This window comes from Saccopteryx leptura, chromosome 11 (genome assembly GCF_036850995.1).
Source record: "Saccopteryx leptura isolate mSacLep1 chromosome 11, mSacLep1_pri_phased_curated, whole genome shotgun sequence".
Lineage (NCBI taxonomy): Eukaryota > Metazoa > Chordata > Mammalia > Chiroptera > Emballonuridae > Saccopteryx > Saccopteryx leptura.
Genome location: NC_089513.1, coordinates 36,456,718 through 36,483,347, shown reverse-complemented (window position 1 = coordinate 36,483,347; position 26,630 = coordinate 36,456,718). Strand labels below are relative to the sequence as shown.

General features: G+C 37.4%; 1 protein-coding gene across 2 annotated transcripts in view; it reads right to left on the bottom strand.

The window, feature by feature from the left end:
* Positions 1–26,129, bottom strand: part of DSC2 (desmocollin 2) — a 31,551-nt gene extending 5,422 nt beyond the window's left edge. The window contains exons 1-12 of one of the 2 annotated variants that reach the window (XM_066353569.1): positions 25,588–26,129; positions 18,211–18,295; positions 16,322–16,521; positions 15,267–15,386; positions 13,703–13,858; positions 11,890–12,034; positions 10,581–10,747; positions 7,645–7,779; positions 7,216–7,401; positions 4,728–4,984; positions 4,456–4,598; positions 682–909 (exon numbers count right to left, since the gene is read on the bottom strand). In XM_066353569.1, the coding sequence (XP_066209666.1) occupies positions 682–909; positions 4,456–4,598; positions 4,728–4,984; positions 7,216–7,401; positions 7,645–7,779; positions 10,581–10,747; positions 11,890–12,034; positions 13,703–13,858; positions 15,267–15,386; positions 16,322–16,521; positions 18,211–18,295; positions 25,588–25,656 (1,891 nt within the window). In that variant the 5' untranslated portion in view covers positions 25,657–26,129. The remainder of the gene's footprint in view (positions 1–681; positions 910–4,455; positions 4,599–4,727; positions 4,985–7,215; positions 7,402–7,644; positions 7,780–10,580; positions 10,748–11,889; positions 12,035–13,702; positions 13,859–15,266; positions 15,387–16,321; positions 16,522–18,210; positions 18,296–25,587) is intronic. The other variant, XM_066353568.1, reaches the window with a different exon arrangement.
* Between the last annotated feature and the right edge of the window lie 501 nt (positions 26,130–26,630).

The window sequence follows — 26,630 nt, the reverse complement described above, 5'->3', positions numbered from 1 at the left end:
GAGCAAGGAGAAAGTAGAAACTCTACTTGGGGCCACTTTGAAAAGCCAGTCAGCTCAGACTCCCCATAGGGTCAGCTGAGACTGTCCATTGGCCTGAGTTGCAGCTTGATTTCTCTGTTTGCCCAATCCTGTCTCCCTTCCTGTCACAGCCATTGATGCCAAGCAAATTTCTTAATAAATGTTCTGCCTGAAAAACTCTGTCTCAGACTTGCCTCCTGGAGAACAGACCTGTGATGTATGTGGAACCATTAGCATGTACAGAATCTGCGGAGGTGGGAGGTACACAAGTCAGGAAGTGATTATATTAGACCCACTCAAAGGGTGTGTGTATGTGGAGCAAGAATAAACAAGAATTCACGTTAGCTCCTAAGGCAATCATGGCACAAAACAGATGAGAGATAAATACTAGAGAGATCCACTTCTTACCACACCAAATCTGAGAAATTGCCTTTTCTCATTGGTGGTTCTCACATAGTGAATTATTCTTCTCTTTCATCAAGAAAAGTATTTCAGGGTGGGGGGATAAGCAGGGTAAAGGGTGTCAAATATATTATGATGGAAGGAGATCAGACTTGAGTTGTGCACCTGAAACTTAATATGTCACCTCAAGAAATTTCATTTAAAAAGTATTTTAGACGTCCTGATGTTGAAAAGGACAAAATCATATTTAGAAATACATACCATTAAGTCTCGCCAGTCTCCACATTCTCTGTACTTCTGAATCAGAATCACTGTCCAAACTGAAAGCAAAGGGTGGGCCATTTATAGGGTCATCAGGATCGGAAGCAACAATCACCGCGGAGGACATGACGGGTTTGCAGATTATCGCTGTCTGTCTCAGGATTAACGGGCCGTTATCATTCACGTCCTCAAGTATAATTCCCAGTGTCCCGGTACATGTTCTTCCGCCTAGAACATCGAATGTAAAAATACATTTTTAGTTTTGAGTTTTCATTAGAAAATTATGCATTAAAAATTTTAAATAGATACTTATTAGGCACCCATCACCTATAAATGACAGTCACAAGCCGTCACAGGTTATGCCCTTAGGGAATATTAAAAGTAAAATACCATCACTTTCAAATGGGTTGTACAGACAGTAACTGCTATTGAGATTTGTCATTCATTCATGAATGTCATTCATCCACGTAGCTACAACGGATATGGAAACTTTTATGGACGTGAGTTTTGGATAATTTTTAAAAGGAGAAAGGAAGAAAGTACAAACAAGGACATTTCCGGTATATTTAAAAGCACAAGGAAATTCAAAAAGATGGAAAAGCGCAGTACGCACACCTACGTTCTCCATACAGTGAAAGGAAGGCAGAGAGAGAGATATACTGTTTACCTGGCATACTTTCTATCAGAGCACTACTGCCTCACGCCTCAGCTTCTCTTGTTCTCACACTACATGCCACTTTCTTATTCTCCCCTAGTGCCGGATGTCCTGAACATTTCTTTCCATTTGGGTCCAGACACAGAGTTGAAAGTACAAGTTTTACCAACTGAATCTGGTTCATTAGGTTAATTGCATTGTTCCTACATGTTTGCTTTTTTACTTTTGTGCTAAATGCTTGAATTTCTCTTCCCCTTAAACATTTTGAGTTGCCCATTAAACTTGTCTTTTTGCACATTGTAATTAGTATTGTTATAAAACATTTAAACCAAAGATTTTAGGTATCTAATTCACAATGTTTCACAGCTGTTTTTAATCAGATGGAGACATACAGAACACTCTCCAATTCACTCGAGTGCAGGCATGTAATACCTTCTTTTTAAATTGTATTTATCTATTTATGTATGTATGTATGTATGTATGTATTTATTTATTTATTTATTTATTTATTTATTTATAGGTGAGAGGAGGGGAGATAGTGAGGCAGACTCGTACATGTACCATGACCGGGATCCACCCAGCTACCTCGTCTTGGGCTGATGCTCATATACCAAGATATTTTTAGCACTTGAGGATGATGCACTCCAAACCAGCTATCCTCAGCAACCCGGGACTGACACCTGGACCAATCAAGCCACTGGCTGTGAGATGGAAATAGGGAGAGAAGTGGAGGGGGAGAAGCAGATGGTCACTTCTCCAGTCTGTGCCCTGACTGGGAATCAAACCTGGGATGTTCATGCTCCAGGCCAATGCTCTATCCACTGAGCCACTGGCCAGTTCCTCACCTTCTAACATTAGTATAATTTTATGTGTATGAATAAGTACTAATTCCAAATATAAAGTCATGTCAAGTGGAGGCCCCATGGCCTCACGGTTTATGTGCATAACACTGTCCTGTTAAATGTTTGAAACAACTGAAAATACTTTCTCTCCATTTGAAATACACAAGAAATAGAGAAACCTGAAATTCACCTGTATAAAGAAGATACCTGGGTAAAATTGCCAGGAGTTTAGATTGAGAAAAGATGGAAAAAAAAGAGAAATTAAACTTCTTCAGAGAACTTCATAAAAGTAAAAAGCATAAGGAAAAAAGGGACATATTGAAAAGTAAAGATATAGAAACTGTAAGAGAGTGTTTCAGAAAGAAGAAACAAGGTCTTGGAGAAGTAGGAAGGAGGGAAGTGAGCATAGCCCGGAGGTCAGTGCCCCCAAGGAGGGAGCATCTTTCTTTAGGAACTAGCAGGGAAGGCTCAAATGAAACTGAAATTAGCCAGTATAGATATTAGAAAAATGTAAACAATAGAAAGAAACAAAAGTATATTTTGTGTTATCTCAGTTCATAAAATAAAAAGTCACAGAAATAATTATTCTCCTTTCTTCAAAAAAATGGGAAAGGGCTTTTTACACATTTATGTGACAATGATGCTTAACAGGTCCTTTCAATTAAACACCATAAAAATATTTGTTCTCTCAATTATTTTATTTCCTTCACAACAGAGGAGAATGTAGAAAAAAAGTTATATTCAAAATGTCTAATTTTAGACTAATTTTTTTTACTGATTTTAGTGAGAAAGGAAGACAGAGAAAGACAGGAGCATCAATCAGTTCCTGTATGTGCCCTGACCCGGGACTGAACCAGCAACCTCTGTGCTTTGGGACAATGCTCTAACCACTTCACTATCTGGCCAGGGCTCAGACAGTAATTTTTATCTTATCTATCAACAAACCATTTGTCAAGAGCTATCAAAATGTAAAAACAACGAATTTAAATTTCATATTTTTTTTTCATTTATGTTTGACCAAAAATTCCATCTTAATTAAGGCACATGAGAAGCTGAGGCCTTAACAGTCTTAATTGGTTGAAGTTAAATTAATGATAACAGTTTTAACCCATTCAGTCAACAAATATAAGACATTTTTCATTGATTTGAGAGAATAAGACTATCTAAAACATCTTTCAAAATTACTTATAAATTCCAATTTTGCAAGCTACAGTGTAATTTATTATTATAGTTAGCATATTTATTTTAAATAGACTTAAAGTTAAAATGTATGTTATAGTAAAACTATATTTTATGCAATAAATGAACCACATAATCTTTGTGGTCATATCTTTCTAATTTTATAATATAGTATTAATCATGACTAAATTTTATTTTTTATATAATGTCCTTACTTAGAATTCTAAACCTAAGTACACTGTTAGTTTCCTGTAAGAAGACAGAACTGTACACTGTGGGGCAATATATATGTTCTTTCTAAAATAAATTTTTCTACCAAGGTAAATATTTTAAGAGTTTGACTAGATAAATTGAAGCTAATTTTACTGAAGTCATTTCCTCAATTTTTAATGATTATTTAATTCTATAAATTATTAAAAGTTGTAATTCTATGACTAAGTTATTTTATAATTATACCTACACCTGAGAGTGTTATTCATAAGCAGACATGAATTAATAAATTATAACAAACCTCTCAATTATTTTGTATGTCAGCTGAGGAGAAACACATTTTAAGAATGTATACAGCTGACTTAAAAATGGATGCTGTGGCCCTGGCCGGTTGGCTCAGCGGTAGAGTGTCGGCCTGGCGTGCGGGGGACCCTGGTTAGATTCCCGGCCCGGGCACATAGGAGAAGATAGGAGAAGCGCCCATTTGCTTCTCCACCCCCACCCCCACCCCCTCCTTCCTCTCTGTCTCTCTCTTCCCCTCCCGCAGCCAAGGCTCCATTGGAGCAAAGATGGCCCGGTCGCTGGGGACGGCTCCTTGGCCTCTGCCCCAGGCGCTAGAGTGGCTCTGGTCTCCGCAGAGCGACGCCCCGGAGGGGCAGAGCATCGCCCCCTGGTGGGCAGAGCATCGCCCCCTGGTGGGCAGAGCGTCGCCCCTGGTGGGCGTGCCGGGTGGATCCCGGTCGGGCGCATGCGGGAGTCTGTCTGACTGTCTCTCCCCGTTTCCAGCTTCAGAAAAAAAAAAAAAAAAAAAATGGATGCTGTTGGTTTAACAGCTGAGGGTTCTTGCAGTTGAAGATGTATGTATCTGCTTTAAAAAACAGTCCTTACCTTTGTCTGATGCGAGGATTGTGACATTGTATATACCATTTCTGATGGCCTCTGACTCTCTATCCAAGCTTCTGAAAGTTGTGATTGATCCTGTGTTTTCATCAACAGTGATCCACCCTTTTGGGTCACTTATTTTCTTATACCTGTTAATAACAAATTAAAGTAACAAAAAGGATTGTAAGCCAAATGACAATACTGATGTCAAAATAAATTATAAGTTTAAAAAAAAAAACATGGTAAATTTGGAGTTAATTAAATTAAATTATAAATACCTTATGCCATTGCTACTTTTTGTTTCTGGGTCATATGCTTTATAGCCATTGCTCCTTGTTTGCACTGGTGCATTTTCTTTAATTCGAACCGTCTGCAGTGCAGGGATACACTCAGGGCCCTCATCCTGATCTCTTACATTAACAGTAACAGTAGCCGTGCTCATGTCTGATCTTGAACTACGCTCTCTATAATACGGAGCTTCATTAACAACACCAATCTGCAGGTTCAGCTGTTGTGTTTCTTCATAATTCAGAGGCTACAAAAGCAAGTGTGTTGAAAATCAGTTCAAGACATTTAATATTTGGCAATGCTAACTAGTCTAAAGAATTAATTAAACTTAGAACTATGTGAGTGCTGTGTTGGGAATAGTCATGAGAATATTAAACATCCACCGAGATGGAGGTGGTGGGAGGACTCAGTATTTGGTGAAGCCAGCAAAACCAAACCAAACAAACAAATAAAACACCTGTTTCCCAACTGCAGGTGTAACACAAATAACATCACAGGTCCTGATAACAACTTAATTAAATATTTAATGAAAGTGCTTCAGGGTTACCACTTGAGATACACTTTAGGAGGTCCATACCCTAATCAACAGTTATTGACTACTCTATTAATTTTTGGACAGTTTATCTTACCCTCCTCAGATAAATGAAATTATTTGTACCTGGTTCGAGGTAAAAAAACAAAAACGTGGGTCAAATATTATAAAACATTTTAAAGAGAGAAGAGATAAGAAAATAGAAAGCAGCCCTGGCTGGTTGGCTCAGTGGTAGAGCGTTGGCCTGGCGTGCAGAAGTCCCGGGTTCGATTCCTGGCCAGGGCACACAGGAGAAGCGCCCACCTGCTTCTCCACCCCTCCCCCTCTCCTTCCTCTCTGTCTCTCCCCCTCCCTCAGCCAAGGCTCCATTGGAGCAAAGTTGGCCCGGGTACTGAGGATGGCTCCATGGCCTCTGCCTCAGGCGCTAGAATGGCTCTGGTTGCAACAGAGCGACACCCCAGATGGGCAGAGTATCGCCCCCTGGTGGGCATGCCACATGCCGGGTGGATCCCGGTGGGGCACATGCGGGAGTCTGTCTGACTGTCTCTCCCCATTTCCAACTTCAGAAAAATACAAAAAAAAAAAAGAAAAGAAAATAGAAAGCTTAGGAACATTACACTTTCTTTTTTATCTTTCCCATCCTAGTGACTTTCCAAAAAACTGACAGTATCAAGTTTAATGGCAGGTTTTTATTTTTGCTTGATATGTAGCTGTAATGGGAATGAGTGAAACCAGTTAATAAAAGACAAAAATTGTGTCAGGTCTTAAACTTTACAGAAATAAATTTCCTTCTTAGAACACCAAGGATTAGGGCAAGGGGTGGGTGACAAAAGAGATAAAATTTAAAGGACATTTCTTTGCCGTTTTGAAACAAAGAGAAACTGAAGGCTGCAGTTGCTTTATATCATTGTAAAAAAAGATGCATTCATTATTTTTGATCCATGCTCCCTGTAATATGTACAAAAGGAAACCCATAGAACCAGGATTGAGTCACGTTCCAGGTAGAGATGAAGCAGATATATAAGCCTGTGACTCGCCTAACACCAAAAAAGCTCAGATCACTTTATAAGCTAACTCTGGCTCCTGAATTAGCAGCAATTTTATATTAAAATGTTTTAGAAGTATTTACACGTTTGAAAGGTGGGCTTCTCATTCTGAACCGGGAAACTAAGGAACTACAAACAGCCTCTCTATGGGTTTGACCAGGAGCAACAGCTCATCATTTGGGAAATGGAGGCTCCTTGACCCAGCTACAGAAAGAACGGGCTAGAAAAGCCTGGCACGTCCCACTGACATCACAGCTGTACGAGTTTTTGAATTGTTAAGAGATATTGGTTACAAAGTGCATTCTATTTTCATATTATTTGAACACGTATATATCTAAATATTCTTTTAAAAGCATGCCTTTATGTAAGGTTCTTCACACTAGTAATTTTTAATTAATTCATAAAGATAGAGTTGTTTCTGAAATTTAAACTGCTACTTATGGACTATTGAATCAATTGGCCACAATGAAAAAATTTCCAGTTATAAAATAAATACATCATGAGAATGTAATATATGGCATGGTGATTATAATTAATAATACTATAGTGCATATTTGAAAGTAGCCAGGAGAGTGGATCTTGAAAGTTCTCATTACAAGAAAAAAAAATTTTGTATTTATGAATGGTGACTAAACTTTATTGTGGTGATCATTTTGTAACATGTACAAGTATCAAGTGATGTTGTATACCTGAAACTAATATAATGTTAGGTCAATTATACCTCAATTTAAAAAAAATGGTTCCCAAAATGAACATATTCATCCAGTTTTATATGAAGAACATAGCATTTACAGTTATACATTTTATTCCTACATTTATAAAAATTCCTCTCTTTTTATTAAGTTTAGTATACTAATCAATAATAATATAATCTAAAAACATTTACTAATTTATTCTTACCTTAACTACACACAGAACTCCTTCATTTGTTTTGGGATCTGTTACAATTTTAAAATTTCCTTTTTCGTTGCCCTTTAAAATAGTATAATTAGCTCTCCAATTAGCAGTATTAATTAAATCCTTATCCTCCACGCTAACACGTAAGATTTCCACATCAACTACATTTTCTTCCACTGTTGTCACATACTAAAACAAAATAAAAACAAAAGGAATTTAATTAGTAACTCTCACAAATATAGAACACCATGTAAAGTAAGCCTGCTTCTTCTAATTCACAAAGTACTATGTTAACACGATTTAAACCCTAACTCCAAACTGCTATCCAGGGGATACTTCATTTGAAATCATGCGACATAGATGGAGATATGTGCATATTTTGCAATTAGCACTAGGTTGTGCATTTTCCTTTTATTAATATCATGTACTTACAGAAGTACGAGTAAAGGTTGGCAGGTGGTCATTCACATCTTCAATCTGAATGATGCAAGACGCAGTCGTCTGCAAACCAAAGTACTGACCATTCATGTCTTGTACTTTTATTTTCAACTCGTATTTATCAATTAACTGAAAAAAAAGTGTAAGAATTTAATCACTGAGCAAAAGCAAGATTATAAGTGAAATCTTATTTTACACACTACAATTTTCCTTGCATTAAAAATTTAAGAGGTACACTATTAAATTTCATAGCTTTCATGTGCTGGCAGAAGGATAATTTCCTCAAACTAATAATTTTCAATTAATTAATTTATGAAAATAGAGTAGTTTCTCAAGTTTAAAGTGCTACTTATAAATTATGGAATCGATTGGTTTTAGCTTTCCTCAACAGAAAGATGTAGCCAGCCCTACTACATTTAATATTGCCTAGTAATTAATCAAAATCATTACCTCCTGTCCAAAGCACATTCTTATGTTCAAAAATTCACAGCAGTGACTTTTATACCAGACTTACAAGAAAACAATAACATGAATACCATTCTGTAAAAAAATGTAGATTTTAAACATTTACTTTACACTGATAAAAAGATCATTAAATTAGAATGAAAATATATCTTGGCTGTGTCACTTTTTGTCTCTAAAAAACTGAATCTGGCTTCTAGGACTTTCCATTTATCAGGGATGGCAGAAGGCTTATCACTAGTTAAGAACATGTGTTTCTCTTCATTATGGTTGTAGTCATCATAAATAGTTGAGACAGAGAATGATTATAAACACTGGGAATAACACCTCCAGACTAGGTTCTATTCCCAAATCCCAGAATAACAAATGTAATCTTGGGCAATTGGAAAGTTCTCCTCGCCTGGGTCTCCTTTTCTATAAAACAACGACGACAATACATTTCTTACATGCTTCCTCTCCTTTCATAAGACGAAAGAATATGTGAAAAACTACCCTCAACTTCTATTTAGAATGTTCACCATTCTCTTACATAGCCACCTTCTTTCTTTAATTCCATCACTTCTTCAACTTTCTTAGCTTCATACATTTCCTAAAACCTAAAATGTCTTTCAATCTTTATGCTTCTTATACACAAAATCTTTCTGATTTGCTTTTCTCTCATAACCAATCACACATGTTGACTTGAAAAGTAATAGCCATATCACATTTAAAAGTTCTAAAAACCTTATTCTAGTATAATTTCAAGAGGAAATACATAATCTGTTTGTAGTGAACTAAGATTTATCAGAAATAACCAATTAGTTGATAAAACAAAGCAATGATGTTTTAAGGGCCTATTAACTTGTGATATCTTCCAATGGAGGTAAATTTCTGACGTTTAATTTTTTTATTTATTTACTTATTCATTTTTTAGAGAGGAGAGAGAGTGAGAGAGAGAAAGGAGGGAGGAGCAAGAAGCATCAACTCCCATATGTGCCTTGACCAGACAAGTGCAGGATTTTGAGCCGGTGACCTCAGTGTTCCAGGTCAACGCTTTATCCACTGCGCCACCACAGGTCAGGTTAAGTTAAAAGGTTGACAGTAACAATGAAAACTGGGATCCTGGAGTCTCAAAGTGGCCCCAGAGTGCTCTGGGGTAAATGCACTCCAAAGCTCCTCCATTAGTCTTCAACTGATTCTTTCAGAAGGATCTATTCAAGACTTGATTATAAAAAAGGAACTGACTTATAATCTGCTTTTCCTGAGCACATAAATTCCACAAAGAATGTGCAATACTTATGTGTAGTCCCAGAACACTAATTCATTCATTTATCCAGCAAATGATCTCATATTCTTCACCGGCACATACAGTAAAAATAAATGAATTTATATTAAGATAAATAGGTGCCAATTTCACTTAGGAATTTCTTTGTAGATTCAATAAAGAAAGTGATTTATTTTACCTAGAGGGTAAGAGGAGATATCCTTCACAATTTAGAGAACATGAATTTGAGTCATAATAAGAAATTATTACTAAGAAAAGAATGTGTTGGCTGACCAGGTGGTGGCACAGTGGATAGTGTCAGACTGGGATGCAGAGAACCCAGGTTTGAAACCCCAAGATTGCCGGCTTGAGCGGGGTCTCACCAGCTTGAGCATAGGCTCGCTGGCTTGAGCATGGGATCATAGACATGACCCCATGGTCGCAGGCTTGAGCCCAAAGGTCGCTAGCTTGAAGCCCAAGGTCGCTAGCTTGAGAAGGGTCACTCACTCTGCGTTAGCCTCCCCTCATGAAGGCACATATGAGAAAGCAATTAATGAACAACTAAGGAGACTAAGGAGCTGCAACAAAGAATTGATGCTTCTTATCTCTCTCCCTTCCTGTCTGTTTGTCCCTATCTCTCCCTCTCTCTGTCTCTGTCACAAAAAGAAAGAAAGAAAAGAATGTATTAATGTAAGAAAAAGAGTTTGTTTAGAAAGAAAGAAGAGTTTGATTTTAGATATAATGCTTTTTAGGTACCTGTGAAACATCCACATAAAGCTTTCTATCAGTCAATTGAAAATAATAAGCCAAATATTAGAGGAATATAAACTTTCTTTTAATCTATGCAAGAAGAAGACTGCAAATGAACCTACTGAGGAAAACCTGATACAGACAGAAAAACCAGCTGTTATCTGTAGATAAAAATTTTCTACACATTTCCGAAAGTTTTTCTTTTCACATTTGATATTTGTTTTTAATACTATAGAAGTTTATCTTAGGAACTTCGATCTTATAAAACACAATTCAGGAGAGAACAAATTAGAGGATCACAATTAGCACACTGCAAAGTTCATGACCACCCTTAACACACTTAAAATGATTATTTTTCTAAAATGAGATTCACCACATCCTTCTGAAAAACATATTCACTGGTAATATACAGAAATACACAGATACTACTACATAAAACCGTGGCAAACCAAGTTTTTGTGAATACTGAAGTTACCTCTCTGTCTAGCTGAGATGATGTTGTGGTAATCACACCTGTGGATGGATGCATATAGAACAGGGTGGGCGACGCTGGCCACTGCTCCAGGATGGTGTACTTCAGGAGCGTGTGAAGTGTGCCAGGTTCATCTTTATCAGTTGCACAAACCTGTCCCACGTTGGAACCTGCATATTAAAAAATCCTCTTTAACTTCCAAAACTTTTACATTTTCAACCTTCCCTCTATATCATTCCTTCCCATCTACTTTGAATATGTTTTGGAACACTTACTTATATATCAAAGTAATAACAGTTTTTATAACAATATAATATAATAATACATTGTGGATTTCTATATAAAGTATCCCTTCCTCTTAAATATCTCAGCAGTCTAACCTTCTGGTATTTGGTGACCATATTAATATTTATTATATTTAATACATAATTTTATAAATATTAATAATATCCTTTCATGGTCTTTGTAGTTCTAGAGTTCTAATTATCATAGAACTTTTTCTATTTGTAAGCTTGTACTTAAATTTGGTCATATGAGTCAGTTTGCTCTGAAAATTCTTGGTTTAGTTAGATCTTTCTAGAGGAAGGCTCAAAAATTGCATTGCGTCTTCCAGCTAAAATGGTTCATCACACAAGATGAGAAAGCATTTGTTTTATTCTCAGTGGCCTTTATGATTATTCCCAGAAAACTGTCAATCATTTAGTCACTATAGGACATCAGCAGATCTCTTTAAGGCTAAGACTTCAGCTGCTCAAAGGTTTTCTCTTTTTGGAGTGTGTTCTCTTGAAAATGTTTATTTTATCTCTACCAGAAAGGCAAGGTAACATTTATTAAGTTGTTCTTATTTTTCAGGCACTGCGCTTGGCATCCCACGTGCATTATATTTAATCTTTGTGACAAACTTGAATATTGATACCTCACGTTACAGATAAGGAAACTACGACTCATCAGAATTTTTTAAGTTCCACGGGGCTGCCCTGGTGGGATAGCTCAGTTGGTTAGAGCATCAACCTAAGATGCAAAGATTGTGGGTTGGATCCCAGGCACAGATTGATGTTTCTGTCTATCTCCTTCCCCTTTCCTCTCTCTCTAATATCAATAAATAGAAAACAATTTACATAGTAATCAAATTGCCCGGGGTCACAGTACACAACTAGCTAATGAAAGGCAGAATGAGATTTCACCCCAGCAGGCGACCCAGTGAGCCCTTTTTCCTTACCAGCAGGATATGCTGCCTCCTGAAGTTCATAGGAACACTGAATTTTTAAATTGAAACCCCCAGTTGCCAAAAATTGTTAAACTGGGTACTCACCAACTCTGCTATGTTCAGCAATTGTAAAAATGAATATTTCTTCTGTAAATATTGGGTAATTATCATTTTCATCCTCAATTTTGATTATCAGGGGAAGTGGTGATTCTGGATTATACCCATCTGGAGTTGTTGCAAAAGCGACCAGCTGCGAAGAGAGTAAAATAATAAGAGCAAAAACAATCATGAAAATATGCTTCAAACTAATGTTGGCTTTTTTTTTTTTTTTTTTTTTTTTTTTTTTTTTTTCTGAAGTTGGAAACGGGGAGGCAGTCAGACTCCCGCATGCACCCGACCAGGATCCACCCGGCATGCCCACCAGGGGGTGATGCTCTGCCCATCTGAGGCGTTGCTCTGTTGCAACCAGAGCCATTCTAGCACCTGAGGCAGAGGCCACAGAGCCATCCTCAGTGCCCCGGCCAACTTTTGCGACAATGGAGCCTTGGCTGCGGGAGGGGAAGAGAGAGACAGAGAGGAAGGAGAGGGGGAGGGGTGGAGAAGCAGATGGGCGCTTCTCCTGTGTGCCCTGGCCAGAATCGAACCCAAGACTCCTCCTGCATGCCAGGCCGATGCTCTACCACTGAGCCAACCGGCCAGGGCCTAATGTTGGCTTTTTAAGTGGTAGACTCTTCCGCATTGCAGTGAGAGATGAGGCTTACACTTTATTATTACATCTGGATATGGACATAACCTTCATGCCACAAAAAGTGGTTAATTTCACAGTGTAGTATATAGCATTTAATGTTTGAATCTGTCTAATATAATAAAGTTTTCCTCACCATTGCTGTATTGTTGTTCAAGAATATAATGATTTTTATTATTATTTTCCCAAAACAGTCTTAAGGATTATTATGTTTTGTTTTGTTTAAGAGTTTCAGGTACATGACTTTTAAATACAATTTCCTGGATATTTTTAACTTTGGAATCTTAGAATTTCAAATTTCCCACATGCAGTTAAATAATGCCTTCTTTTTTACTAATTATAATTTTAAGCATATTGATGATCATATTTAGATAACTATATCATCATACAGACTTTTATATTTAAAAAACAGGGAGTCAGAAATAGAACAACTGAATGGCTGTAAGCTGTATGTGGAATATAATTTACTTCTTTTGATTTTATAATATGAATTTCAATTCCAGTCTTTCTCAGAACAACTATCGTAAAAGAATAGAACAACACAGAGACTTATAGGGCCATGTTGTAGCAACTCTATTCCTAAGTATTTAATTCAAAGTTTACATGTCTTTTCAGTAAATTTGGTCTGCTGGTGAATACTTAGTTAATCAAGATAGATGTACAATAATTAAAATTGAATTAAGTTAAATGACCATGTCTTGCTGGGAAATCAATGCCTTAGGTTAAATTCTTACATTATACCTCTCATTCCACCATGGGAAGTCACCCAGATGATGAAAAGACTAAATAATCCCACTTAAGCATTGTTCATAGACCTTATTTGCTCACCACAAGTTAATTATCTCCCACTGCAAGTGTATTGAGTCTTAATTCTAAACTTCATGCACTTTCCATCCCTCGCCCTACCATGAAGAGGTTCACAGATCTTCTCTGTTAACTAAATAACGATCTTTGAAGTTGTACTTTTCTTTTGAAAATAAAGTAGTAAAACTATAATACCAAGAACTTTCTAATGGAATTGATGAAATTCTTTTGGCCTTAAGCCAAAGTTGTGCCATCGGATGCAAAAATGACAAGCTCAGAAAAACAGAAAGGGGTAAATAAATTGAGAATGGAAAACAAAAAAGCCACGAGTAATAATTACTAATATAACATGTAAACTTTAAACTTTACCTCAAAAGAGTCATACTGCTCACGATCCACACGATCAGTACAAAACAGTTTTCCAGTATCTCTCTCTATATAAAATAAATTCTGGGGTTCTTGGTCAACTCCAGGCCCTCTTATAGAATAGTATATAGTATAGTTTTGTGCTGTGTCCGATTCAACCTAGAAGACAGATATTTTATACATGAGATAAATTTTTATTTCATCTATGTATTTATACAATCACATTGCCATTTTTACTGAAATAACTAACCATCCTCTTTATTATGATGTATGGAAAAAATGCAACTAAAGAATAAGGATGACTGACAATTGAGAAATTTTGAGAGCAAAGCATGAGGAGAATAATGTAGTGGCTTCTTAGTTTTCCAGAATAACTAAGGAATACTTTAAAAGCAAAATAATTCTTACATGGACCAAACATCTAAGACTTTTCCTGTCTTAGAAAATGTCTTAGAAAATTCTGAGCATAAAAAAGGTCATTTTTTAAAAAAATTCTGAATTTTTATTTTATACAGCAGTAGACAAAAAAAGGTTTATAGTTATAATATAAATAATAGAATAATTAATAAATACCATTACAAGAATAACCTGTTTTACATATTCACAACTGTAAACCTACTTTTGCCCTCCCCATATGATATACTATTTGAGATACTGCATTTGAAGTGTTTTCTTTGCATGGCAAGCACTTGGAAAAATGCTTTCCTTAATTAGTTTTTGTTATTTGTCATCATCTTCTATGTTATAGGAGCTGAGTTTATGTGTGTTTGAAGGGGGTATAATGAGAATAGAAATGGTGTAATAACCTGGCAAGTGTAATATTCTGGTACTCGATTCAAAAAGCAACCTTTTTCCAAGTTGTTTTAAACCTCTTGGTAAGGTCTTGACCACAGATCAGGATGATAAACACAATTATTTTCTAACAATTTATTTCTCAACTGTAATGTGCTATTCTCTCAGTTGCGTTAACTTTGGAGTGAACTGTAAAGGAGGCTTCCCTCTCACCATTTCAAGAACTCAGGGAAAGAAAATGCAAATCATAGATTGAATGGTAATGCCCACTCAAGTGGAAGAAAGCAAAAAGATTTGCGAAGGTTTCCACTAAAAGTTTTAAAACAGAGAATGGGAGAAAGTGTGGATCTAGTATGATTTAAGTAGTAGACTTGGGGATAAGTAATAGAAAGGTACATATGTCTTCTTCCTTCACAACATTTGGTCTTTTATTAGCAATTTCCATCCTTTTTTACGAACGATGTTTGTGAGTTTTCTAGAGTATACCCAGGCTTTGTGATGCCCTTCTTTATACAAAAATTCATTAAGGAACCATGTGTTTGAGAGTGTTAGATGGCTTTTAAAGTTTTATTAATGACTTTTGCATGATTAAAACAGAAAAGTATGTGCAGATATAAAGATATATATTTATACCCATCTATTGAAACATAGATGTACATATTCATTCATATATTCATATATCTCCTAAATACTGTCTTTTAAATTCTCATTGTCTGAATTAAAAAATAACAGTAGAAACCACAGACCATCACAGTAGAAAGAAAGTAAATTGTACCTGTTGAAGAAACAGGGGGAAAGGACCCAAGGAATTCTCTAACATTGAACAAGGAATTGGAGCCCATCTTCTCTTGGCACGTCTTAGAACTTTTTCTTTAGGATGACTTCGCTTTAGCACCTCAATTTAGAAAAAAAAGAAAAATATAATAAAGTCAATGACCATGCTATTCTAAAATACTAGAACATTGATACATCTTTTTCCTCTCATGAGGATTAGCTGGAGAGGTGTATGGCCATGGTAGTGCTTGAAAATCAAACTAAACATCAACACTGCAAAAGGATCATGAAAAGATAAATGCCGTAACTGTTATCCCAGCCATCCTCATGAGAAAATAACTTGATGGCCACATGGAATAAAGAGAGATGAAATTGGAAGCCTAGAATCAAAACCGAAAAAGAAATTACTCTTTCCACACTGCCATGCAAAAACATGGAAGGAGAGATATACAAAGAAAATAAGCAGACACACACTGCGCCCTTCTAAGTTTGCTATAAGCATCATCCACTCATCAGCAACTAGGAAGAGCTGGGACCCAACAATGAGATCTGTGTCAGAATGGGGAGAGAAACATGGTGACAAGTCTCAAACTGCTACAGTGAGTAATAGCCAATGATAGAACAGAAGTCATTTTGACCTTGGATGTTACAATATAAGTATAAGTGAGGTCCAAGTCTCAACCTAAAATAATCATCTGCTTTTCTAAGACTGCAAAATATGCTGTCTAAGATAACAGGAGGCCTCCAGATAGAGTTTCAAAACCTGTTTTTAAAAATCTGTTTTATAGTAATGATCAAGAAATGCTCCTTTGTGTCTAACCGCAAGGTCTCATGCTGTTGCATATCTCAAATTCTCCTATGTCCCAAAGAAAAGGAATTACAACTTCTAATTAACCCATGTTGTACACTGTTGTACCCTTTGAACACTGTTAATTTGCATCATGGTTTTCATTCTTCTTCAAGCTAAACTATCCCATTTCTTTTCTGAGTCCACATCTTCCCTGGAAACGTCAGTTATACCTGAAAAAAAATACTTCATTTTGTAGTTTGGTATACCTTTGTTTGGTGCTCTAAAAGGACAAGCATTTTCTTTTCTTCTTGGTTCTCAGTGTTGGAAAGTGATATGGTAAAATTTCTCTTCTCTGAGGACAAAAGAATAGCATTTGTTGTATAGATGGAACCATCTTCTAAAACTTGAAAATCAGGATTACTTGAATGAATTAGATTTGCAGATTTAAAACACTCCTTCAGGTCAACTGTAAAAAAAACATACAAAGCAGTCTTTGTAAGGTAAAAAATTCCAATATATAGTTTTAACAGTGATATAGGGGGAAACTTAAAATTAACTACATAGAACTTATTTTTTATTTTTAAAAGAATATATGAAACTATGGTTAGTTAAGTTGTGCTAAAAATAAATACTACCTACAGTATATCACTTTTAATATCTATACTATATCCTTTTAAAGAAGAGACATTTGTCTTGTAATAAAGACACAGAAATCTAATTGTTTGAATATTTAAACCAACACTAAAAAAAACCCTTTCTTTTATTTTTTACCCAAGCATTCACAGTAGCTTTTTGTCTCTTTTATTGAATTTATTGAACTGTCACTGGTTAACAAAAAAATTTTGTTTATTAACTGAAAATTAGTACATTTGAAGTTACACACAATCTAGAAGATTAAGATTAATAGTTATTAACCCTTTGAGTAGTACAAACATTCATATACATTCCTCGTGCCTCCTGACCATCCAGAGTACGACTGTACATGTGTAAGGCAACATTTAAAAAAGGTAAATGTATGTCCTTCTTAATTCCATAAACTGGTTATCAAACAAACATGATTTTAAGTTAATAGAACTAAAACTAAAACTAATTTCATTGTTTGAAAAAAACCCACTCCCGGGTGTCAGCGAGCATGAAAAAAAACTCACTACTCAAAAGATTTAATTAGAATGTTATTGAACTCTTTATATCTATTATTAAATTTTCACCATTATTAAATTAATCTGATTTTTTATACAGTTAAGTCATGTAAAAAAATTAATATGGAAGAAACAATAAGTGAATGTCAAAAAGGTCAATAAGATGGCAAAATGTTTTAGGCAGTGGTGGTATTCAAATAATTTAACAACTGGTTCTCTGCCTTATTGACTGTTTTAAGTATTAAAATACAATATACCAAAGGTAGTTTATTATTTCATGCATTTAATACTTAAATAAGAACACAAAACTAGATTATAAGAGTTTTAAAATATTAATGAAAAAATATTAAATAATACCTGACAAAAAACAACAAAACTGTTATTTAAGATATTTCCATATAGCTTCTTGATTGGCATCCTCACTTGCAATTTTTCACCCATGGATGGGATGAACATTACTATGGGCACTTAGAATATGCTGTTGTGCAGATGAACATTAAAAAAGAGTAAGGAAAGTGCATTTGTGATTTCCATATTGGGTGGCTGCTCAGGCGCCCACCTTAGACAACCCTGATTCCAAGTGCCCTTTTAACAACCAGTTCACTGAACTCAACAAAAAATTAGATATTGATTCTGCTGAACTGGTATGAACCAGCTGAATCCCACCACTGGTTTTAGGCCAAAAATCCAAAAACAATTAAACTTAAGAAACAGTTTCAATACTATTTCTTAATTTTATAGAAGCATGTTAAAACATACCATATCTTTCAATTAATGTAAATACTAATAAATTTTTAGTACTCAAACTAAACCTTTTTTATCTACTTCATATGATCATGTTTTTCAATTAAAAAATAAAATATTCCTTTTATTAGAATGATACCATACACATTATAAATGATAAAATACTATACTTGTTATAACTCTTAGTTCCTACACAGTTATTGTTCTAAAAGTTCCATTCATTTTACAAGATCACACAAATTAGGATTTTACATATCTTGGAAGTTTCTTACCTCTACCAACAAATTTCTCAGCATCTAGTTTGGATGGAACATGCAGTGTCACATTATTGCAGGCATCACAGGCAAATGTTAAGACCTAAAAAACCAATTCAATATTATGCAAAAGATACTTCTAATGTATATATATAGTTTATTTAAATTATGTTTTCTCTAAACCTATGTACTCTGGTTGACCAATATCACCCTGTTAAATTTAATTGTCTAAATAAAAAAAAATTCTATGATTATAAGTCAGTTTACATAATTATCAAAATAACATTAAAAGCATACACTGAAGTAAAAAGTCAGAAAAAATTTGTATCAAGAGGAAGAATAAAATTAAAAAGTGAGAGTCATGGCTCACTCCTTCACAGAGCATGTAAACTCAAAGAATTCCTTACTTTTTTGGGCTTTGTCTCCTATTCTATAAAAGAAGTTAATCGTAATTTCACAATCCTAGTAGGTATGTTGAAGAACCAATGACAACTTAGGCAGGAGAGCACTGAAACTATTACGGAGCCAGCACAGGTGTGTAAATAAGAGAAACAAAAACAAACTTAATGAGCCAGCAAAATGTTTTCATTAATTGTCAACAGCTTAAATGAACTGTGGTACCAAATCAATAATAGCCTAACGAAAATCCCAATGCTTTTAAAAAGTGGCATTTATTCACTGTGGAGTGAGTTGGAAAGTATTTATGTAATATTCAACAGGAATAAATAGAGAACTTTGGAATACAAACTTAACTTTGAAGGTGAATCTTCTCATAAATAAGAATTAAGGTCATTTTAGAAAATATTTGGCCCTCGCTGGCTAGCTCAATGGTAAAGTGTTTGCCTAGCTTGTGGAAGTCCAGAGTTCTTTTCCCGGTCAGGGCACACAGGAGAAGTGCCCATTTGCTTCTCCACCTTTCTACCTCTACTTTCTCTCTGTCTCTCTCTTCCCCTCCCACAGCCAAGGCTCCATTAGAGCAAAAGTTGGCCCAGGCACTGACGATGGCTCCATGACCTCCACTTCAGGCACTAGAATGGTTCTGGTTGCAATGGAGCAATGCCCCAGATGGGCAGAATATCACCCCCTGATGGGCATGCACAGTGGATCTCGGTAGAGTGCATGTGGGCGTCTGTCCCTCTGCCTCTCCGCTTCTCACTTCAGAAAAATTTTTAAAAAAAGAAAGAAAAAAGAAAATAAAAATATTCACTTAAAAATTTTTAAAAGAGTTAGTGATTTATGGTAAACAAACTCCAATACAATATATATTTGAACATACTGAAATTTAATTCTGTTCTCTCTGAAATTTTATGAATGATTCTGAACGATTCACAATTTTTCTTCTATAGTCTAACCAAATGCAAGATAGGTAAAACTAGCATTTATATCATTGTTTACAAAGTCTATAAACATAAATTAAAATCAGCAAAACTTTTTCTTTTCTTTTGAGCCACTGAGCAAACCGGCCAGGGAAAAATCAGCAAAACTTGGATAAAAATTTTTACTCCCGATACACATTAAAGGTCCTTTCATTATCTAATTTTAATTACATGTGAAGAGTTAGGTAAAGCAGAAACTATATTTCACTTAGAAATTGGGGGTGAACACAAAGAAGAGAATGCATTTGAACTCTCTTCATTGTGATGAACACGAGAGGAGTTGTCAATGGCTGTAGAGTCCAGAGAGAGCAGGAAAAGAGATGACTGAGGATTCCAGCTCACAGTGACTGAAAGCATACACCCACTTACTCATTCAGCCAATGTTTATGAGCTGTGTACTAGGTGCTACACACTGTTCAAAGGCTACAACAATAAACAAAGCAAAGTCCTTAACCTAGATGACGTTATAATGAGAGACAAAAAAAAATTAATACGCAAATGCACAAAAGTTACCTAATGCTAAGAAATAAATGTTACAAGATAAAAAACAAAGAGAGAGAAGGTGACAAAGGGAATGAAATGAGGAAGCAAACCAGTTCACCAATGGAAGAGTCTTCCAAGTGGAACAAAACCAGAACAAAGGCCCTGGAAAGGGATGTTACCTGTATCTTGGGGAAACAAAACAGAGGTTATCATAGCAGAGCAGGGTGAGGAAAGAGTGATAGGAGATGATATTAAAGCAACAAGCATATCATGTAGGGTTGAAAAGGCCACGTGAAGGACTGCAGACTTCATTCTGAGTTCAAAGAGAAGCAATGTCAGCTTTAGAAGCAGCAGAGAGGCATAACCTGGCAAGCCTTTATTTACAACAGAATCATCTGGTGACCAGTCCATAGAGAAGCAAGAGTGGGAGCAAGGAGACCAATCTGAGCTACAGGAGGAATCTGAGAGAGGGAGGATGGCGACTCGGACTAAGGTGTAAACAGGGGAAGAGGCCAAAATGGCTGGATTAAGACAATACTTTGGATAAGTGTCCTATATATCTATTCATTCATGCATTCAACAAAGATTTATTGAATCTCTACTATGTGTCAGACACAAAGAAGTAGACATGATCTTCATGATACACTTGATTCAAGAGCAAAGCATATTAGTAATTTCAGTGAAGTACAATAATGCTATGCTAGGGTACTATGGCAGAACAGGGGAAACTAAGTTCGTTTAAGAGCTAGATAATGTCACCTGAAGAGTGGCTACAAGTTATCCATGTCAAGAAGAGGCAGAGCTTAAATGTGCTAAAGAGAAGAATGGCATATGCAAAGGCCCAGTGATGACACAGACTTGAACATGAAAATCAGGAATAGCTGATGGATATAGAATGAGGGGAACAAAATTTATGTTTTCAAAGAAGTAAGTATGGACAGATTCTAAATAGCATTACAAACTATAGAGGTATTATTTCCTAAAGAGAATAAGACAGAAATTTGTTTTAAGCAGATAAATTATATATAAGAAGCTTTCAATTTGAAGAAGGTAAGTCTGACCAGGGTGGACAATGGATCGAAGGAACAATTTTGATTTCCAATAACGGCAGCTAGGATATTCACACAATCCCCTTATCAACACTGAAAATGACAAATACATTTCTCTGTAGACACCCTAAAGGAACTGCTAGGAAAATAACTGAGGATAATGCAGGGACACAGATTGGTACCTAGAAATGACTTCTAATCTGAAAAGATTTGACTCTGTTTTTTGGATTCCAATGAAAAGAATGAATCAATGCACGTGTCCGCCTAGACTAGAATTGCCCACATTAACCTGGGAACCAAATACAAAGTCTTAATTGCAGGGGGAAGCTTGAAGTAAACTGGACCTTGCGTGGATCTGTGCTACACATTCATAACACTTGCTTGGTCTAGGGACCTCATACTTTCACTTAACATAAAGGCCTGGCATGGGATCAACACCATAGATGCTGAAAGACATTTGAGCAAATTCAATAACCATTCTTAGATATTTTTTAAATTGCCCCAAAATAGAATCAATAAGTATTTCTTCAATAAGATTTTTATATTATATTATAATCACAACATTAATGGGAAAATAAAACCGGTAGCCACACTACTCAGAAACAAGACAGACTTCCCAAGGTCATTATTTACAGTTAACACTATGTTAAAATATGTCAGGCAAGAGGAAGCTATTAAACAGCAAATGAATTGGAAAGAAAGAGGTAAAAAATAAATTTATTTACATTTGATTCACCTGGACAACCCCAGCAAATCAACCAATAAATTACTACAAAACATTAAGAGAGTTTCAGCAAAGGAGCAGCATTAACAATTAAAATGTAGAAATCATTAATATTTATACACATAAATAAAACTAGTTAAATAACATACTAGAAGAGAAGAACTTGGTTTTTGAAAGCAATAAGATAGAATGCCAAGGAATAAACTTAACAAGAAACATGTAAAACCTATTTGAGAAAAATCCAAAAATATTTCTGAAAGACACTAAAGTAGACTTGCACAGAGATAGATCTTTATTTTGAAAAGGAAAATAAACAATATGAATATATCAATTTTCACTAAGTTATAAATTTTATAGTCCTAAAAAAATCCTAACAGTATCTTTTTTTCTAAAGCAAGACAAGCTGATTCAAAAGTTCATAAGAAAATATCATTAATTAAGAATAGACAGGACAATTATAAAAAAAATCAATGAAAGGATAATTAGTCTTAGCACATATTAAAAGATACTATCAAGTCTTAAAAATAAAAATAATGCAGTATTAGTATACAAAAAACTGAAAGCTATTAAAAGCATACAAATTGGAAAGGAAGAAGTAAAACAGATTAATTTGCATTTGATGTAACTGTATACAGCCCACAAAGGCAGTAACTTTTATGTTACATCTATGAGAGTTTCTATTACGTCACATTGTTGCCTACACAGCATGCTGTCAAACTTCTGAATGTTTGCCAAATAAGAAATGACATTTCAAGGTAGTTTTAAATCCATCATTACTTATTATGAATGAGGCTGAAATATTTTTATGGGACAAATTTATTACTTTATGTGAATTTTTCATGTCCATGTTCATGTTAGACTTGATTGAGAAGAGCACCTTATATATTAGATTAACCTTTTAAAATATGATCTGACAATATTTTTTTCCCACTGTCCCAGTTACCTTTGACTTTGCTTATGATATTTTTTATTTGTTCAGTATAGTTTTTTGTCATGGACAAGTGTTTGTCTATGTGTATTTTAATATAATTGATTTTCTCAATTTTAATAAATGGCTTTTCAAATCTGAGCCATAGATAGGCCTTTTGGACTCCAAATTTAAATAGGAATTCATCATGTTTTCTTCTATTATCTGTATGGCATATGCTGTACTTAAATCTTTCATCTAATTGGAATTTTCTATGGTGTTCTATATGAATATGGATTTACCTTAATATTTTGCCAAATGACTGCCTAGATCAAGTACTGTATGTAGTCTCATACCATATATACATAGTACAGTATAATATATATGTATATATCTCCTCAATGATGTTATATGCCATGTGTCATAAAATAGCTCTCCAGTTAGTCATATACAACCTTCATGGAGGGGACAGGGAGCTGGTGATAGCTACCAAAGTTACAGTCATTTATACTTTTATCTGGCAATCCCATTTCTATTATACTGATACACCTGCCCATATATGAAGTAACATATGTATACAAGTTTACTCAATGTGACATTATTTGTAATAGCAAAGAGTAACAGCAGAGGTGATGGATAGTAATAAAAATATCCATGAGATATTTCTAAATGTAGATTTAATGGGGCTGAATGATTATTTAAGGGAGGGGAACAGTGAGGAAGGAAAAACAAATAGCTTCCAGACTTTTTACTTGAGGAAAAATGTGTACCTTAGTGTCATTTGTTGAAATACAGGAAGGACACTAGAAGAAAAGCAACATTGTTTGGGAAGATAAACATTGTGCCATACATCAGAGGTAGAGCGATATAAAGACCTATTGTTCAATAAAGAGACCCAAACTAGCAAAATAAATTTCCTATATGTAGGCATCTGTATGACATTTTAGGGACATGATGTAGAATAGAAGGTCCAATTCTGAGTGGTCAAGAATATCAAAAGAAAAGAAGAGTAAATTTCAAGATAAAGGGACAATCTACAAAGAGGAATTATGTAAGGAAGAATTTGGATTCAGCAATAAAGATGCCGCATGATCTTAGAAAGAGAAGCTTCCTTAGGTATTTGGAGAGAAGTCAGGTATCAAGTGGTTAAGCTATGTGTGAGGTGAGGCAACATTAGGAAGTGGCGAAGAGTGGATTAGTGAAGTGGTAGAGGATTCCTGGGGTATATCAGGAGCGAGAAATGTAAAGAGTGTCTCCTGTCTCCCCCAAGTCATGCTTATTTAATAGTATCTTCTACTCAGATAGTATGTACGCATTGATTCCACTTGAAGTTCACAATGGCAACAACCAGCCCAGACTGGCAGGGCGCTGTGGCGACAGGCCCAAGAGCATCAGAGCAACTTGTGGGGCGCAGAGCAAGCCTTCCTTCAAGCTTAACTGCATCAGAATGAGGGGTGCAGCCAGAGCCTGGAATCATTTCCTCTCCACCCACTTCTGGTCTATCCTGCTGTAAAGCTAAGGAAGGTCACGAAATGGGGATTATTTGATTTATTTATTCACTTACAAGCACTTTCTTTTAAAAGGGACCTGAGATGAAGGTAGAACGTTCTGTGATTATATACAAAGCAATGCTATTTATCACCTGTGACTAATCACCCTCTTTCCTTCAAAGAACAATGACCAATGGTGTAAAACAGAGGTGGCAACTTTATTAGGAATCTAACCAAAATTCATTCCTTTGTCATTGGCTACATATTTTGTGACCGTTACTCATTCCATTCTTGGTTTCCTCAACCTTAAGGTGTTGTTAACTGTGGTACACTCGGCTTTTTCTATGGTATTAATGTGCCCGGGAGTTTAGTTAAGGGTTTGGAGTCCCTGGAGTACTAAGTACCTTCTAATAATAGTAACAACTACAATTTTGCTACTTTAAAAATTAAGAAATTCCTTTAAAATAAGAATGGTAGAGAAGGGGAAAACATCCAAATTTTTCCGTCCCCCTCCCCCTCCACTCCCCCCCGTTCCACCACTCCAGGAATCTTCCCACTGTCTGTCGGTCTGTCTCCTTGTCCTTCAGGTTTGACTGGAGACCCAACAACAGCCAGAGTCTCAGTGTCAAAGGGCACCAGGGACCTGAGCTCTCTCCCGCATACAGTCGGTCTATTTCCAGTCTCTCCTTCCAGACGACCCAGGAAGTCCAGTCTGGGGCACCTTTGATCCCAAACTTTCCAGGGGGAGATCCCATTCTTTTCTGCCGCGGGAAGAGGGCTTTCCCGCCGCAAATACGGCCACTCCCTTCAGCTCCCAGGTCCGGTTGGGTAGGGTCTTCGCTATTGCGTTTTTTAAAGTGGAAAGGAAGCGGGAGGGCAGGGGGCGGAAGAATCCAGATGACAAGAGATCTGGATGATCATTTTCTCCAAAATTCAGGGTAAGGTAACCTCACATGGTGACAGAAAAAAGTGGAAACTACAAGAGTTCACATAAAGCCAGCGCGTCCACGCAGAGGATCTCCCCTTCAGTGACCTGACCCGGCACGGAAGCCGCAGGGACTTCACCTTTCCGGGGAGGCGCGCGAGGAGCCGGGGCAGCGCGGGCGCGGCGCTCGCTGCGCGTCCCCGGAGGCCAGGCTTTCGGAAGGGCGTCCGCACCCCGGCTCCGTCTCCACCTGCCCGCGCTGATTGCATCTCCGGGAGACACGCTTCTCTCCCCTTCGGGATCGCGCGCCCGGGTCACCGGCCTCCTTCCCTCCGCCCTCCCCCACCGCCACCGGCTCAGTTCCCAGTGAGCCCCAGGCCCGCCGCCCGTGTCCGCCGCGGTCCCCAGCGTGTCACCCTCGCGGCTCGGACAGCCACTCACCGTGAGGGTCAGCAGGAGCTGCCGGCCGAGGGCCCGGGCCCGGGAGCGCGTGGCTGGGGCTGCCGCCATGGGAGGGCTCGGGGCGGGTCGCGGGCGCGACGCCGGAGGCCGGGCTGGGAGGGCTGCGCGGGGCCAGAGGCCGCGGCCGGGACGCAGGCTGGCGGCCCCTCGGCGGGAGACCGGGCGGAGCGCTGGGGGAGCCGCTGTTCCCGCTCTCTCTGCAGCGTCCGCTCCGTTCTCCAGGGGCTTTACTTGTGGCCGAGGGTGGGGCTCCAGACGCGTCCGAAAGACACCGGTCGGCCCCTCCTTAGTATTTTCTTAAGTCTCCATTTCTTTAAGAGCGCCACAGGTGGGAACTCCCTCGGGCCGCCACCCTCCTACCTGCCCCAGGTGTTTCTCACCGGCGGACGCCGCCGACCCGCCCCGCCGGCCCCCCGCCCCGGTGTCCGCCTGCGGGATTAGCGGGCAGCCCTGCCCAGCACAAGCCCTGACGGTACAAAGACTCCCTCCCGGAGCGCGCCAGTCCCGGGGAGGGCGCGGGTCCGAGCGCGCTCCCAGCCCGGCTCCGCCTCCCGGGCCGCAGCGGGCCCTGGCCCGGGGTCGAGGCCCACCCGGGGGACCGCCTGCCGGCCGGGGACGTCTGATTGAGTGTCACAGCTGCCCCAGGCTCACCTGTTGGAGGGTGACTGCAGGGAGACTGCTTTACAAACTTTTTGCTGAAACTAATTTACTGCAGACATCCAGGTGTAGTTGAGACACGGCTTTCGTCCGTAGGCACATATTTCTTTGAGGTCTTGGAGGGCTTTTTAAAGAAATTTCATGGCCAATGCCACAGAAAGTTACCAGAAGTTAAAACAACAGTATACTATATATATTTATCAAGGTTACAAGAAAATAACAAAAGCAAGGGTTATTTATTACAGAAAATGAGTTGCTTGAGGTCCTAAACTGTTGACTAAATGTGAGCTACTGATTTTCTTCAAAATCATCCTTTCTCACAATTAAAGCCAACCACTGCCTTCTTATAACTTGTCATTTAACTT